At 24.9% G+C, this 16221-nt stretch overlaps 1 protein-coding gene across 1 annotated transcript in view; it reads right to left on the bottom strand.

The window, feature by feature from the left end:
- LOC127910535 (E3 ubiquitin-protein ligase RNF123-like) overlaps window positions 1–16221 on the bottom strand; it is a 37466-nt gene that overhangs the window by 14222 nt on the left and 7023 nt on the right. Inside the window, exon 5 of the mRNA XM_052474579.1 lies at window positions 15214–15311. Within this exon, the coding sequence (XP_052330539.1) occupies window positions 15214–15311 (98 nt within the window). The remainder of the gene's footprint in view (window positions 1–15213; window positions 15312–16221) is intronic.

A 16221-nucleotide genomic window follows, 5' to 3' on the forward strand; every position in this document is an offset into this window, starting at 1 on the left:
CTAGTAAACATATTCTAAAATTCTAGTAAACGTATTCCAAAATTCTAGTAAACGTATTCCAAAATTCTAGTAAACGTATTCCAAAATTCTAGCAAACGTATTCTAAAATTCTAGCAAACGTATTCTAAAATTCTAGTAAACGTATTCTAAAATTCTAGTAAACGTGTTCTAAAATTCTAGTAAACGTATTCTAAAATTCTAGTAAACGTATTCTAAAATGTATTCTAAAATTCTAGTAAACGTATTCTAAAATTCTAGTAAACGTACTCTAAAATTCTAGTAAACGTATTCTAAAATTCTAGTAAACGTATTCTAAAATTCTAGTAAACGTACTCTAAAATTCTAGTAAACGTATTCCAAAATTCTAGCAAACGTATTCTAAAATTCTAGCAAACGTATTCTAAAATTCTAGTAAACGTATTCTAAAATTCTAGTAAACGTGTTCTAAAATTCTAGTAAACGTATTCTAAAATTCTAGTAAACGTATTCTAAAATGTATTCTAAAATTCTAGTAAACGTATTCTAAAATTCTAGTAAACGTACTCTAAAATTCTAGTAAACGTATTCTAAAATTCTAGTAAACGTATTCTAAAATTCTAGTAAACGTACTCTAAAATTCTAGTAAACGTATTCTAAAATTCTAGTAAACGTATTCTAAAATGTATTCTAAAATTCTAGTAAACGTATTCCAAAATTCTAGTAAACGTATTCCAAAATTCTAGTAAACGTATTCTAAAATTCTAGTAAACGTATTCTAAAATTCTAGTAAACGCATTCTAAAATTCTAGTAAACGTATTCTAAAATGTATTCTAAAATTCTAGTAAACGTATTCTAAAATTCTAGTAAACGTATTCTAAAATGTATTCTAAAATTCTGGTAAACGTATTCTAAAATTCTGGTAAACGTATACGTATTCTAAAATTCTGGTAAACGTATTCTAAAATTCTGGTAAACGTATTCTAAAATTCTGGTAAACGTATTCTAAAATTCTGGTAAACGTATTCTAAAATTCTGGTAAACGTATTCTAAAATTCTAGTAAACATATTCTAAAATTCTAGTAAACGTATTCCAAAATTCTAGCAAACGTATTCTAAAATTCTAGTAAACGTATTCTAAAATTCTAGTAAACGTATTCTAAAATGTATTCTAAAATTCTAGTAAACGTATTCTAAAATGTATTCTAAAATTCTAGTAAACGTATTCTAAAATTCTAGTAAACGTATTCTAAAATTCTAGTAAACGTATTCTAAAATTCTAGTAAACGTATTCTAAAATTCTAGTAAACGTATTCTAAAATTCTAGTAAACGTATTCTAAAATTCTAGTAAACGTATTCTAAAATGTATTCTAAAATTCTAGTAAACGTATTCCAAAATTCTAGTAAACGTATTCTAAAATTCTAGCAAACGTATTCTAAAATTCTAGTAAACGTATTCTAAAATTCTAGTAAACGTATTCTAAAATGTATTCTAAAATTCTAGTAAACGTATTCTAAAATTCTAGTAAACGTATTCTAAAATGTATTCTAAAATTCTAGTAAACGTATTCTAAAATGTATTCTAAAATTCTAGTAAACGTATTCTAAAATTCTAGTAAACGTATTCTAAAATTCTAGTAAACGTATTCTAAAATTCTGGTAAACGTATTCTAAAATTCTAGTAAACGTATTCTAAAATTCTAGTAAACGTTATTCTAAAATTCTAGTAAACGTATTCTAAAATTCTAGTAAACGTATTCTAAAATTCTAGTAAACGTATTCTAAAATTCTAGTAAACGTATTCTAAAATGTATTCTAAAATTCTAGTAAACGTATTCCAAAATTCTAGTAAACGTATTCTAAAATTCTAGTAAACGTATTCTAAAATTCTAGTAAACGCATTCTAAAATTCTAGTAAACGTATTCTAAAATGTATTCTAAAATTCTAGTAAACGTATTCTAAAATGTATTCTAAAATTCTGGTAAACGTATTCTAAAATTCTGGTAAACGTATTCTAAAATTCTGGTAAACGTATTCTAAAATTCTGGTAAACGTATTCTAAAATTCTGGTAAACGTATTCTAAAATTCTGGTAAACGTATTCTAAAATTCTGGTAAACGTATTCTAAAATTCTAGTAAACATATTCTAAAATTCTAGTAAACGTATTCCAAAATTCTAGCAAACGTATTCTAAAATTCTAGTAAACGTATTCTAAAATTCTAGTAAACGTATTCTTAAATGTATTCTAAAATTCTAGTAAACGTATTCTAAAATGTATTCTAAAATTCTAGTAAACGTATTCTAAAATTCTAGTAAACGTATTCTAAAATTCTAGTAAACGTATTCTAAAATTCTAGTAAACGTATTCTAAAATTCTAGTAAACGTATTCTAAAATTCTAGTAAACGTATTCTAAAATTCTAGGAAACGTATTCTAAAATGTATTCTAAAATTCTAGTAAACGTATTCCAAAATTCTAGTAAACGTATTCTAAAATTCTAGCAAACGTATTCTAAAATTCTAGTAAACGTATTCTAAAATTCTAGTAAACGTATTCTAAAATGTATTCTAAAATTCTAGTAAACGTATTCTAAAATTCTAGTAAACGTATTCTAAAATGTATTCTAAAATTCTAGTAAACGTATTCTAAAATGTATTCTAAAATTCTAGTAAACGTATTCTAAAATTCTAGTAAACGTATTCTAAAATTCTAGTAAACGTATTCTAAAATTCTGGTAAACGTATTCTAAAATTCTAGTAAACGTATTCTAAAATTCTAGTAAACGTTATTCTAAAATTCTAGTAAACGTATTCTAAAATTCTAGTAAACGTATTCTAAAATTCTGGTAAACGTATTCTAAAATGTATTCTAAAATTCTGGTAAATGTATTCTAAAATTCTAGTAAACGTATTCTAAAATTCTGGTAAACGTATTCTAAAATTCTGGTAAACGTATTCTAAAATTCTGGTAAACGTATTCTAAAATTCTGGTAAACGTATTCCAAAATTCTAGTAAACGTATTCCAAAATTCTAGTAAACGTATTCCAAAATTCTAGTAAACGTATTCCAAAATTCTAGTAAACGTATTCCAAAATTCTAGCAAACGTATTCTAAAATTCTAGTAAACGTATTCTAAAATTCTAGTAAACGTATTCTAAAATTCTAGTAAACGTATTCTAAAATGTATTGTAAAATTCTAGTAAACGTATTCTAAAATTCTAGTAAACGTATTCTAAAATTCTAGTAAACGTATTCTAAAATTCTAGTAAACGTATTCTAAAATTCTAGTAAACGTATTCTAAAATTCTAGTAAACGTATTCTAAAATTCTAGTAAACGTATTCTAAAATTCTAGTAAACGTATTCTAAAATTCTAGTAAACGTATTCTAAAATTCTAGTAAACGTATTCCAAAATTCTAGTAAACGTATTCCAAAATTCTAGCAAACGTATTCTAAAATTCTGGTAAACGTATTCTAAAATTCTAGTAAACGTATTCTAAAATTCTAGTAAACGTATTCTAAAATGTATTCTAAAATTCTAGTAAAAGTATTCTAAAATGTATTCTAAAATTCTAGTAAACGTATTCTAAAATTCTAGTAAACGTATTCTAAAATGTATTCTAAAATTCTAGTAAACGTATTCTAAAATGTATTCTAAAATTCTAGTAAACGTATTCTAAAATGTATTCTAAAATTCTAGTAAACGTATTCTAAAATTCTAGTAAACGTATTCTAAAATGTATTCTAAAATTCTAGTAAACGTATTCTAAAATTCTAGTAAACGTATTCTAAAATTCTAGTAAACGTATTCTAAAATTCTAGTAAACGTATTCTAAAATTCTAGTAAACGTATTCTAAAATTCTGGTAAACGTATTCTAAAATTCTAGTAAACGTATTCCAAAATTCTAGTAAACGTATTCCAAAATTCTAGTAAACGTATTCCAAAATTCTAGTAAACGTATTCCAAAATTCTAGTAAACGTATTCCAAAATTCTAGTAAACGTATTCTAAAATGTATTCTAAAATTCTAGTAAACGTATTCTAAAATTCTAGTAAACGTATTCTAAAATTCTAGTAAACGTATTCTAAAATTCTAGTAAACGTATTCTAAAATTCTAGTAAACGTATTCTAAAATTCTAGTAAACGTATTCTAAAATTCTAGTAAACGTATTCTAAAATTCTAGTAAACGTATTCTAAAATGTATTCTAAAATTCTAGTAAACGTATTCCAAAATTCTAGTAAACGTATTCTAAAATTCTAGCAAACGTATTCTAAAATTCTAGTAAACGTATTCTAAAATTCTAGTAAACGTATTCTAAAATGTATTCTAAAATTCTAGTAAACGTATTCTAAAATTCTAGTAAACGTATTCTAAAATGTATTCTAAAATTCTAGTAAACGTATTCTAAAATGTATTCTAAAATTCTAGTAAACGTATTCTAAAATTCTAGTAAACGTATTCTAAAATTCTAGTAAACGTATTCTAAAATTCTGGTAAACGTATTCTAAAATTCTAGTAAACGTATTCTAAAATTCTAGTAAACGTTATTCTAAAATTCTAGTAAACGTATTCTAAAATTCTAGTAAACGTATTCTAAAATTCTAGTAAACGTATTCTAAAATTCTAGTAAACGTATTCTAAAATGTATTCTAAAATTCTAGTAAACGTATTCCAAAATTCTAGTAAACGTATTCTAAAATTCTAGTAAACGTATTCTAAAATTCTAGTAAACGCATTCTAAAATTCTAGTAAACGTATTCTAAAATGTATTCTAAAATTCTAGTAAACGTATTCTAAAATGTATTCTAAAATTCTGGTAAACGTATTCTAAAATTCTGGTAAACGTATTCTAAAATTCTGGTAAACGTATTCTAAAATTCTGGTAAACGTATTCTAAAATTCTGGTAAACGTATTCTAAAATTCTGGTAAACGTATTCTAAAATTCTGGTAAACGTATTCTAAAATTCTGGTAAACGTATTCTAAAATTCTAGTAAACATATTCTAAAATTCTAGTAAACGTATTCCAAAATTCTAGCAAACGTATTCTAAAATTCTAGTAAACGTATTCTAAAATTCTAGTAAACGTATTCTTAAATGTATTCTAAAATTCTAGTAAACGTATTCTAAAATGTATTCTAAAATTCTAGTAAACGTATTCTAAAATTCTAGTAAACGTATTCTAAAATTCTAGTAAACGTATTCTAAAATTCTAGTAAACGTATTCTAAAATTCTAGTAAACGTATTCTAAAATTCTAGTAAACGTATTCTAAAATTCTAGGAAACGTATTCTAAAATGTATTCTAAAATTCTAGTAAACGTATTCCAAAATTCTAGTAAACGTATTCTAAAATTCTAGCAAACGTATTCTAAAATTCTAGTAAACGTATTCTAAAATTCTAGTAAACGTATTCTAAAATGTATTCTAAAATTCTAGTAAACGTATTCTAAAATTCTAGTAAACGTATTCTAAAATGTATTCTAAAATTCTAGTAAACGTATTCTAAAATGTATTCTAAAATTCTAGTAAACGTATTCTAAAATTCTAGTAAACGTATTCTAAAATTCTAGTAAACGTATTCTAAAATTCTAGTAAACGTATTCTAAAATTCTGGTAAACGTATTCTAAAATTCTAGTAAACGTATTCTAAAATTCTAGTAAACGTATTCTAAAATTCTAGTAAACGTATTCTAAAATTCTAGTAAACGTATTCCAAAATTCTAGTAAACGTATTCCAAAATTCTAGCAAACGTATTCTAAAATTCTGGTAAACGTATTCTAAAATTCTAGTAAACGTATTCTAAAATTCTAGTAAACGTATTCTAAAATGTATTCTAAAATTCTAGTAAAAGTATTCTAAAATGTATTCTAAAATTCTAGTAAACGTATTCTAAAATTCTAGTAAACGTATTCTAAAATGTATTCTAAAATTCTAGTAAACGTATTCTAAAATGTATTCTAAAATTCTAGTAAACGTATTCTAAAATGTATTCTAAAATTCTAGTAAACGTATTCTAAAATTCTAGTAAACGTATTCTAAAATGTATTCTAAAATTCTAGTAAACGTATTCTAAAAATAAACGTATTCTAAAATTCTAGTAAACGTATTCTAAAATGTATTCTAAAATTCTAGTAAACGTATTCTAAAATTCTAGTAAACGTATTCTAAAATTCTAGTAAACGTATTCTAAAATTCTAGTAAACGTATTCTAAAATTCTGGTAAACGTATTCTAAAATTCTAGTAAACGTATTCCAAAATACTAGTAAACGTATTCCAAAATTCTAGTAAACGTATTCCAAAATTCTAGTAAACGTATTCCAAAATTCTAGTAAACGTATTCCAAAATTCTAGTAAACGTATTCTAAAATGTATTCTAAAATTCTAGTAAACGTATTCTAAAATGTATTCTAAAATTCTAGTAAACGTATTCTAAAATGTATTCTAAAATTCTAGTAAACGTATTCTAAAATTCTAGTAAACGTATTCTAAAATTCTAGTAAACGTATTCTAAAATTCTAGTAAACGTATTCTAAAATGTATTCTAAAATTCTAGTAAACGTATTCCAAAATTCTAGTAAACGTATTCTAAAATTCTAGCAAACGTATTCTAAAATTCTAGTAAACGTATTCTAAAATTCTAGTAAACGTATTCTAAAAATGTATTCTAAAATGTATTCTAAAATTCTAGTAAACGTATTCTAAAATTCTAGTAAACGTATTCTAAAATGTATTCTAAAATTCTAGTAAACGTATTCTAAAATGTATTCTAAAATTCTAGTAAACGTATTCTAAAATTCTAGTAAACGTATTCTAAAATTCTAGTAAACGTATTCTAAAATTCTGGTAAACGTATTCTAAAATTCTAGTAAACGTATTCTAAAATTCTAGTAAACGTTATTCTAAAATTCTAGTAAACGTATTCTAAAATTCTAGTAAACGTATTCTAAAATTCTAGTAAACGTATTCTAAAATTCTAGTAAACGTATTCTAAAATGTATTCTAAAATTCTAGTAAACGTATTCCAAAATTCTAGTAAACGTATTCTAAAATTCTAGTAAACGTATTCTAAAATTCTAGTAAACGCATTCTAAAATTCTAGTAAACGTATTCTAAAATGTATTCTAAAATTCTAGTAAACGTATTCTAAAATGTATTCTAAAATTCTGGTAAACGTATTCTAAAATTCTGGTAAACGTATTCTAAAATTCTGGTAAACGTATTCTAAAATTCTGGTAAACGTATTCTAAAATTCTGGTAAACGTATTCTAAAATTCTGGTAAACGTATTCTAAAATTCTGGTAAACGTATTCTAAAATTCTGGTAAACGTATTCTAAAATTCTAGTAAACATATTCTAAAATTCTAGTAAACGTATTCCAAAATTCTAGCAAACGTATTCTAAAATTCTAGTAAACGTATTCTAAAATTCTAGTAAACGTATTCTTAAATGTATTCTAAAATTCTAGTAAACGTATTCTAAAATGTATTCTAAAATTCTAGTAAACGTATTCTAAAATTCTAGTAAACGTATTCTAAAATTCTAGTAAACGTATTCTAAAATTCTAGTAAACGTATTCTAAAATTCTAGTAAACGTATTCTAAAATTCTAGTAAACGTATTCTAAAATTCTAGGAAACGTATTCTAAAATGTATTCTAAAATTCTAGTAAACGTATTCCAAAATTCTAGCAAACGTATTCTAAAATTCTAGCAAACGTATTCTAAAATTCTAGTAAACGTATTCTAAAATTCTAGTAAACGTATTCTAAAATGTATTCTAAAATTCTAGTAAACGTATTCTAAAATTCTAGTAAACGTATTCTAAAATGTATTCTAAAATTCTAGTAAACGTATTCTAAAATGTATTCTAAAATTCTAGTAAACGTATTCTAAAATTCTAGTAAACGTATTCTAAAATTCTAGTAAACGTATTCTAAAATTCTGGTAAACGTATTCTAAAATTCTAGTAAACGTATTCTAAAATTCTAGTAAACGTTATTCTAAAATTCTAGTAAACGTATTCTAAAATTCTAGTAAACGTATTCTAAAATTCTAGTAAACGTATTCTAAAATTCTAGTAAACGTATTCTAAAATTCTGGTAAACGTATTCTAAAATGTATTCTAAAATTCTAGTAAACGTATTCTAAAATTCTGGTAAACGTATTCTAAAATTCTGGTAAACGTATTCTAAAATTCTGGTAAACGTATTCTAAAATTCTGGTAAACGTATTCTAAAATTCTGGTAAACGTATTCCAAAATTCTAGTAAACGTATTCCAAAATTCTAGTAAACGTATTCCAAAATTCTAGTAAACGTATTCCAAAATTCTAGCAAACGTATTCTAAAATTCTAGTAAACGTATTCTAAAATTCTAGTAAACGTATTCTAAAATGTATTGTAAAATTCTAGTAAACGTATTCTAAAATTCTAGTAAACGTATTCTAAAATTCTAGTAAACGTATTCTAAAATTCTAGTAAACGTATTCTAAAATTCTAGTAAACGTATTCTAAAATTCTAGTAAACGTATTCTAAAATTCTAGTAAACGTATTCTAAAATTCTAGTAAACGTATTCTAAAATTCTAGTAAACGTATTCCAAAATTCTAGTAAACGTATTCCAAAATTCTAGCAAACGTATTCTAAAATTCTGGTAAACGTATTCTAAAATTCTAGTAAACGTATTCTAAAATTCTAGTAAACGTATTCTAAAATGTATTCTAAAATTCTAGTAAAAGTATTCTAAAATGTATTCTAAAATTCTAGTAAACGTATTCTAAAATTCTAGTAAACGTATTCTAAAATGTATTCTAAAATTCTAGTAAACGTATTCTAAAATGTATTCTAAAATTCTAGTAAACGTATTCTAAAATTCTAGTAAACGTATTCTAAAATGTATTCTAAAATTCTAGTAAACGTATTCTAAAATTCTAGTAAACGTATTCTAAAATTCTAGTAAACGTATTCTAAAATTCTAGTAAACGTATTCTAAAATTCTAGTAAACGTATTCTAAAATTCTAGTAAACGTATTCTAAAATTCTGGTAAACGTATTCTAAAATTCTAGTAAACGTATTCCAAAATTCTAGTAAACGTATTCCAAAATTCTAGTAAACGTATTCCAAAATTCTAGTAAACGTATTCCAAAATTCTAGTAAACGTATTCCAAAATTCTAGTAAACGTATTCCAAAATTCTAGTAAACGTATTCTAAAATTCTAGTAAACGTATTCTAAAATTCTAGTAAACGTATTCTAAAATGTATTCTAAAATTCTGGTAAACGTATTCTAAAATTCTGGTAAACGTATTCTAAAATTCTAGTAAACATATTCTAAAATTCTAGTAAACGTATTCCAAAATTCTAGTAAACGTATTCCAAAATTCTAGCAAACGTATTCTAAAATTCTAGCAAACGTATTCTAAAATTCTAGTAAACGTATTCTAAAATTCTAGTAAACGTATTCTAAAATTCTAGTAAACGTATTCTAAAATTCTAGTAAACGTATTCTAAAATTCTAGTAAACGTATTCTAAAATTCTAGTAAACGTATTCTAAAATTCTAGTAAACGTATTCTAAAATTCTAGTAAACGTATTCTAAAATTCTAGTAAACGTATTCTAAAATTCTAGTAAACGTATTCTAAAATGTATTCTAAAATTCTAGTAAACGTATTCCAAAATTCTAGTAAACGTATTCTAAAATTCTAGTAAACGTATTCTAAAATGTATTCTAAAATTCTAGTAAACGTATTCTAAAATTCTAGTAAACGTATTCTAAAATGTATTCTAAAATTCTAGTAAACGTATTCTAAAATGTATTCTAAAATTCTAGTAAACGTATTCTAAAATTCTAGTAAACGTATTCTAAAATTCTAGTAAACGTATTCCAAAATTCTAGCAAACGTATTCTAAAATTCTAGCAAACGTATTCTAAAATTCTAGTAAACGTATTCTAAAATTCTAGTAAACGTATTCTAAAATTCTAGTAAACGTATTCTAAAATTCTAGTAAACGTATTCTAAAATTCTAGTAAACGTATTCTAAAATTCTAGTAAACGTATTCTAAAATTCTAGTAAACGTATTCTAAAATTCTAGTAAACGTATTCTAAAATTCTAGTAAACGTATTCTAAAATTCTAGTAAACGTATTCTAAAATGTATTCTAAAATTCTAGTAAACGTATTCCAAAATTCTAGTAAACGTATTCTAAAATTCTAGTAAACGTATTCTAAAATGTATTCTAAAATTCTAGTAAACGTATTCTAAAATTCTAGTAAACGTATTCTAAAATGTATTCTAAAATTCTAGTAAACGTATTCTAAAATGTATTCTAAAATTCTAGTAAACGTATTCTAAAATTCTAGTAAACGTATTCTAAAATTCTAGTAAACGTATTCTAAAATTCTAGTAAACGTATTCTAAAATTCTGGTAAACGTATTCTAAAATTCTAGTAAACGTATTCTAAAATTCTAGTAAACGTTATTCTAAAATTCTAGTAAACGTATTCTAAAATTCTAGTAAACGTATTCTAAAATTCTAGTAAACGTATTCTAAAATTCTAGTAAACGTATTCTAAAATTCTAGTAAACGTATTCTAAAATTCTAGTAAACGTATTCTAAAATTCTGGTAAACGTATTCTAAAATGTATTCTAAAATTCTAGTAAAAGTATTCTAAAATTCTGGTAAACGTATTCTAAAATGTATTCTAAAATTCTAGTAAACGTATTCTAAAATTCTAGTAAACGTATTCTAAAATTCTAGTAAACGTATTCTAAAATTCTAGTAAACGTATTCTAAAATTCTAGTAAACGTATTCTAAAATGTATTCTAAAATTCTAGTAAACGTATTCCAAAATTCTAGTAAACGTATTCTAAAATTCTAGTAAACGTATTCTAAAATGTATTCTAAAATTCTAGTAAACGTATTCTAAAATTCTAGTAAACGTATTCTAAAATGTATTCTAAAATTCTAGTAAACGTATTCTAAAATGTATTCTAAAATTCTAGTAAACGTATTCTAAAATTCTAGTAAACGTATTCTAAAATTCTAGTAAACGTATTCTAAAATTCTGGTAAACGTATTCTAAAATTCTAGTAAACGTTATTCTAAAATTCTAGTAAACGTATTCTAAAATTCTAGTAAACGTATTCTAAAATTCTAGTAAACGTATTCTAAAATTCTAGTAAACGTATTCTAAAATTCTAGTAAACGTATTCTAAAATTCTAGTAAACGTATTCTAAAATGTATTCTAAAATTCTAGTAAAAGTATTCTAAAATTCTGGTAAACGTATTCTAAAATTCTGGTAAACGTATTCTAAAATTCTGGTAAACGTATTCTAAAATTCTGGTAAACGTATTCTAAAATTCGAGTAAACGTTTTTCAAAATTCTAGTAAACGTATTCCAAAATTCTAGTAAACGTATTCCAAAATTCTAGTAAACGTATTCCAAAATTCTAGCAAACGTATTCTAAAATTCTAGTAAACGTATTCTAAAATTCTAGTAAACGTATTCTAAAATTCTAGTAAACGTATTCTAAAATTCTAGTAAACGTATTCTAAAATTCTAGTAAACGTATTCTAAAATGTATTGTAAAATTCTAGTAAACGTATTCTAAAATTCTAGTAAACGTATTCTAAAATTCTAGTAAACGTATTCTAAAATTCTAGTAAACGTATTCTAAAATTCTAGTAAACGTATTCTAAAATTCTAGTAAACGTATTCTAAAATTCTAGTAAACGTATTCCAAAATTCTAGTAAACGTATTCTAAAATTCTAGCAAACGTATTCTAAAATTCTGGTAAACGTATTCTAAAATTCTAGTAAACGTATTCTAAAATTCTAGTAAACGTATTCTAAAATTCTAGTAAACGTATTCTAAAATGTATTCTAAAATTCTAGTAAAAGTATTCTAAAATGTATTCTAAAATTCTAATAAACGTATTCTAAAATTCTAGTAAACGTATTCTAAAATGTATTCTAAAATTCTAGTAAACGTATTCTAAAATGTATTCTAAAATTCTAGTAAACGTATTCTAAAATTCTAGTAAACGTATTCTAAAATGTATTCTAAAATTCTAGTAAACGTATTCTAAAATTCTAGTAAACGTATTCTAAAATTCTAGTAAACGTATTCTAAAATTCTAGTAAACGTATTCTAAAATTCTAGTAAACGTATTCCAAAATTCTAGTAAACGTATTCCAAAATTCTAGTAAACGTATTCCAAAATTCTAGTAAACGTATTCCAAAATTCTAGTAAACGTATTCCAAAATTCTAGTAAACGTATTCCAAAATTCTAGTAAACGTATTCCAAAATTCTAGTAAACGTATTCCAAAATTCTAGTAAACGTATTCCAAAATTCTAGTAAACGTATTCTAAAATTCTAGTAAACGTATTCTAAAATTCTAGTAAACGTATTCTAAAATTCTAGTAAACGCATTCTAAAATTCTAGTAAACGCATTCTAAAATTCGAGTAAACGTATTCTAAAATTCGAGTAAACGTATTCTAAAATTCTAGTAAACGCATTCTAAAATTCTAGTAAACGCATTCTAAAATTCTAGTAAACGTATTCTAAAATTCTAGTAAACGTATTCTAAAATGTATTCTAAAATTCTAGTAAACGTATTCTAAAATTCTAGTAAACGTATTCTAAAATGTATTCTAAAATTCTAGTAAACGTATTCTAAAATTCTGGTAAACGTATTCTAAAATTCTGGTAAACGTATTCTAAAATTCTGGTAAACGTATTCTAAAATTCTAGTAAACATATTCTAAAATTCTAGTAAACGTATTCCAAAATTCTAGTAAACGTATTCCAAAATTCTAGCAAACGTATTCCAAAATTCTAGCAAACGTATTCTAAAATTCTAGCAAACGTATTCTAAAATTCTAGTAAACGTATTCTAAAATTCTAGTAAACGTGTTCTAAAATTCTAGTAAACGTATTCTAAAATTCTAGTAAACGTATTCTAAAATGTATTCTAAAATTCTAGTAAACGTATTCCAAAATTCTAGTAAACGTATTCTAAAATTCTAGTAAACGTATTCTAAAATTCTAGTAAACGCATTCTAAAATTCTAGTAAACGTATTCTAAAATGTATTCTAAAATTCTAGTAAACGTATTCTAAAATTCTAGTAAACGTATTCTAAAATGTATTCTAAAATTCTGGTAAACGTATTCTAAAATTCTGGTAAACGTATTCTAAAATTCTGGTAAACGTATTCTAAAATTCTGGTAAACGTATTCTAAAATTCTGGTAAACGTATTCTAAAATTCTAGTAAACATATTCTAAAATTCTAGTAAACGTATTCCAAAATTCTAGCAAACGTATTCTAAAATTCTAGTAAACGTATTCTAAAATTCTAGTAAACGTATTCTAAAATGTATTCTAAAATTCTAGTAAACGTATTCTAAAATTCTAGTAAACGTATTCTAAAATTCTAGTAAACGTATTCTAAAATTCTAGTAAACGTATTCTAAAATTCTAGTAAACATATTCTAAAATTCTAGTAAACGTATTCTAAAATTCTAGTAAACGTATTCTAAAATTCTAGTAAACGTATTCTAAAATGTATTCTAAAATTCTAGTAAACGTATTCCAAAATTCTAGTAAACGTATTCTAAAATTCTAGCAAACGTATTCTAAAATTCTAGTAAACGTATTCTAAAATTCTAGTAAACGTATTCTAAAATGTATTCTAAAATTCTAGTAAACGTATTCTAAAATTCTAGTAAACGTATTCTAAAATGTATTCTAAAATTCTAGTAAACGTATTCTAAAATGTATTCTAAAATTCTAGTAAACGTATTCTAAAATTCTAGTAAACGTATTCTAAAATTCTAGTAAACGTATTCTAAAATTCTGGTAAACGTATTCTAAAATTCTAGTAAACGTATTCTAAAATTCTAGTAAACGTTATTCTAAAATTCTAGTAAACGTATTCTAAAATTCTAGTAAACGTATTCTAAAATTCTAGTAAACGTATTCTAAAATTCTAGTAAACGTATTCTAAAATTCTGGTAAACGTATTCTAAAATGTATTCTAAAATTCTAGTAAACGTATTCTAAAATTCTGGTAAACGTATTCTAAAATTCTGGTAAACGTATTCTAAAATTCTGGTAAACGTATTCTAAAATTCTGGTAAACGTATTCCAAAATTCTAGTAAACGTATTCCAAAATTCTAGTAAACGTATTCCAAAATTCTAGTAAACGTATTCCAAAATTCTAGCAAACGTATTCTAAAATTCTAGTAAACGTATTCTAAAATTCTAGTAAACGTATTCTAAAATTCTAGTAAACGTATTCTAAAATGTATTGTAAAATTCTAGTAAACGTATTGTAAAATTCTAGTAAACGTATTCTAAAATTCTAGTAAACGTATTCTAAAATTCTAGTAAACGTATTCTAAAATTCTAGTAAACGTATTCTAAAATTCTAGTAAACGTATTCTAAAATTCTAGTAAACGTATTCTAAAATTCTAGTAAACGTATTCTAAAATTCTAGTAAACGTATTCTAAAATTCTAGTAAACGTATTCCAAAATTCTAGTAAACGTATTCTAAAATTCTAGCAAACGTATTCTAAAATTCTGGTAAACGTATTCTAAAATTCTAGTAAACGTATTCTAAAATTCTAGTAAACGTATTCTAAAATGTATTCTAAAATTCTAGTAAAAGTATTCTAAAATGTATTCTAAAATTCTAGTAAACGTATTCTAAAATTCTAGTAAACGTATTCTAAAATGTATTCTAAAATTCTAGTAAACGTATTCTAAAATGTATTCTAAAATTCTAGTAAACGTATTCTAAAATTCTAGTAAACGTATTCTAAAATGTATTCTAAAATTCTAGTAAACGTATTCTAAAATTCTAGTAAACGTATTCTAAAATTCTAGTAAATGTATTTCAAAATTCTAGTAAACGTATTCTAAAATTCTAGTAAACGTATTCCAAAATTCTAGTAAACGTATTCTAAAATTCTAGTAAACGTATTCCAAAATTCTAGTAAATGTATTCTAAAATTCTAGTAAATGTATTCTAAAATTCTCGTAAATCCAACCATTGTATCATTTAGCAGACACTCTTATTCAGAGCAACTTACATTTTGAGAGCATACATTTTCATAACGGTCCCCCTGTGGGATTTTAGGAACCCATAACCCTGGTGTTGCAAGCGCCATGCTCTACCCACTGAGCCCAACCCCAATGCTATGTTTCTCACCCCCAGCAGATCATCATCCACGAACAGGAGGCCCTCGAAGCCACTGGTGTGATCCAGGACCACGGTCTGAGGACCTAGACAACCATCCACTGGCTGATCTGGAGGACGAGGACAGGCTCTAGTATCAGTTTGGTGAGGGCCATGTACAGCACCAGTCAAAAGTCCTGACACATCTACTCATTCAAGGGTTATTCTTTATATATATTTTTTATATTTTGTACATTGTTGAATAATAGTGAAGACACCAAATCTATGAAATAACTCTTTGATTTTAACAAATCAAAATAATTTTAGATTCTTCAAAGTAGCCACCCTTTGCATGGATGATAGCTTTGTACACTTGGCATTCTCTCAACCAGATTCATGAGGTAGTCACCTGGAATGCATTTCAATTAACAGGTGTCTTTTTTTCAATGTATTTGTGGAATTTCTTTCCTTATTAACGAGTTTGAGCCAAGCAGTTGCGTTGTGACAAGGTAGGGATGGTATACAGAAGATAGCACTATTTGGTAAAAGACAAACCATCCAGCGCTATGATGAAACCGGGTCTCATGAGGGCCGCCACAAGAAAGGAAGACCCAGAGTTACATCTACTGCAGTGGATAAATTCATTCATTTACAGCCTTAAAAATTAGCAATTAACATCACCACAGATAGCACCTCACAGAGATCAAGTAACAAACACATCTCAACATGGGTCCTTCTGTAGCTCAGTTGGTAGAGCATGGCGCTTGTAACGCCAGGGTAGTGGGTTCGATCCCCGGGACCACCCATACGTAGAATGTATGCACACATGACTGTAAGTCGCTTTGGATAAAAGCGTCTGCTAAATGGCATATATTATTATTATTAACATCAACAGTGCAGAGGAGACTGCGTGAATCAGGCCTTCATGGTCAAATTGCTGCAAAGAAACCACTACTAAAAGACATCAATAAGAAGAAGAGACTTGCTTGGGACAAAGAAACACGAGCTGTCGTTTGGTCTGAGGAGTCTAAATTTGAGATT

Source organism: Oncorhynchus keta, chromosome 21 (genome assembly GCF_023373465.1).
Source record: "Oncorhynchus keta strain PuntledgeMale-10-30-2019 chromosome 21, Oket_V2, whole genome shotgun sequence".
NCBI classification, from domain to species: Eukaryota; Metazoa; Chordata; class Actinopteri; order Salmoniformes; family Salmonidae; genus Oncorhynchus; species Oncorhynchus keta.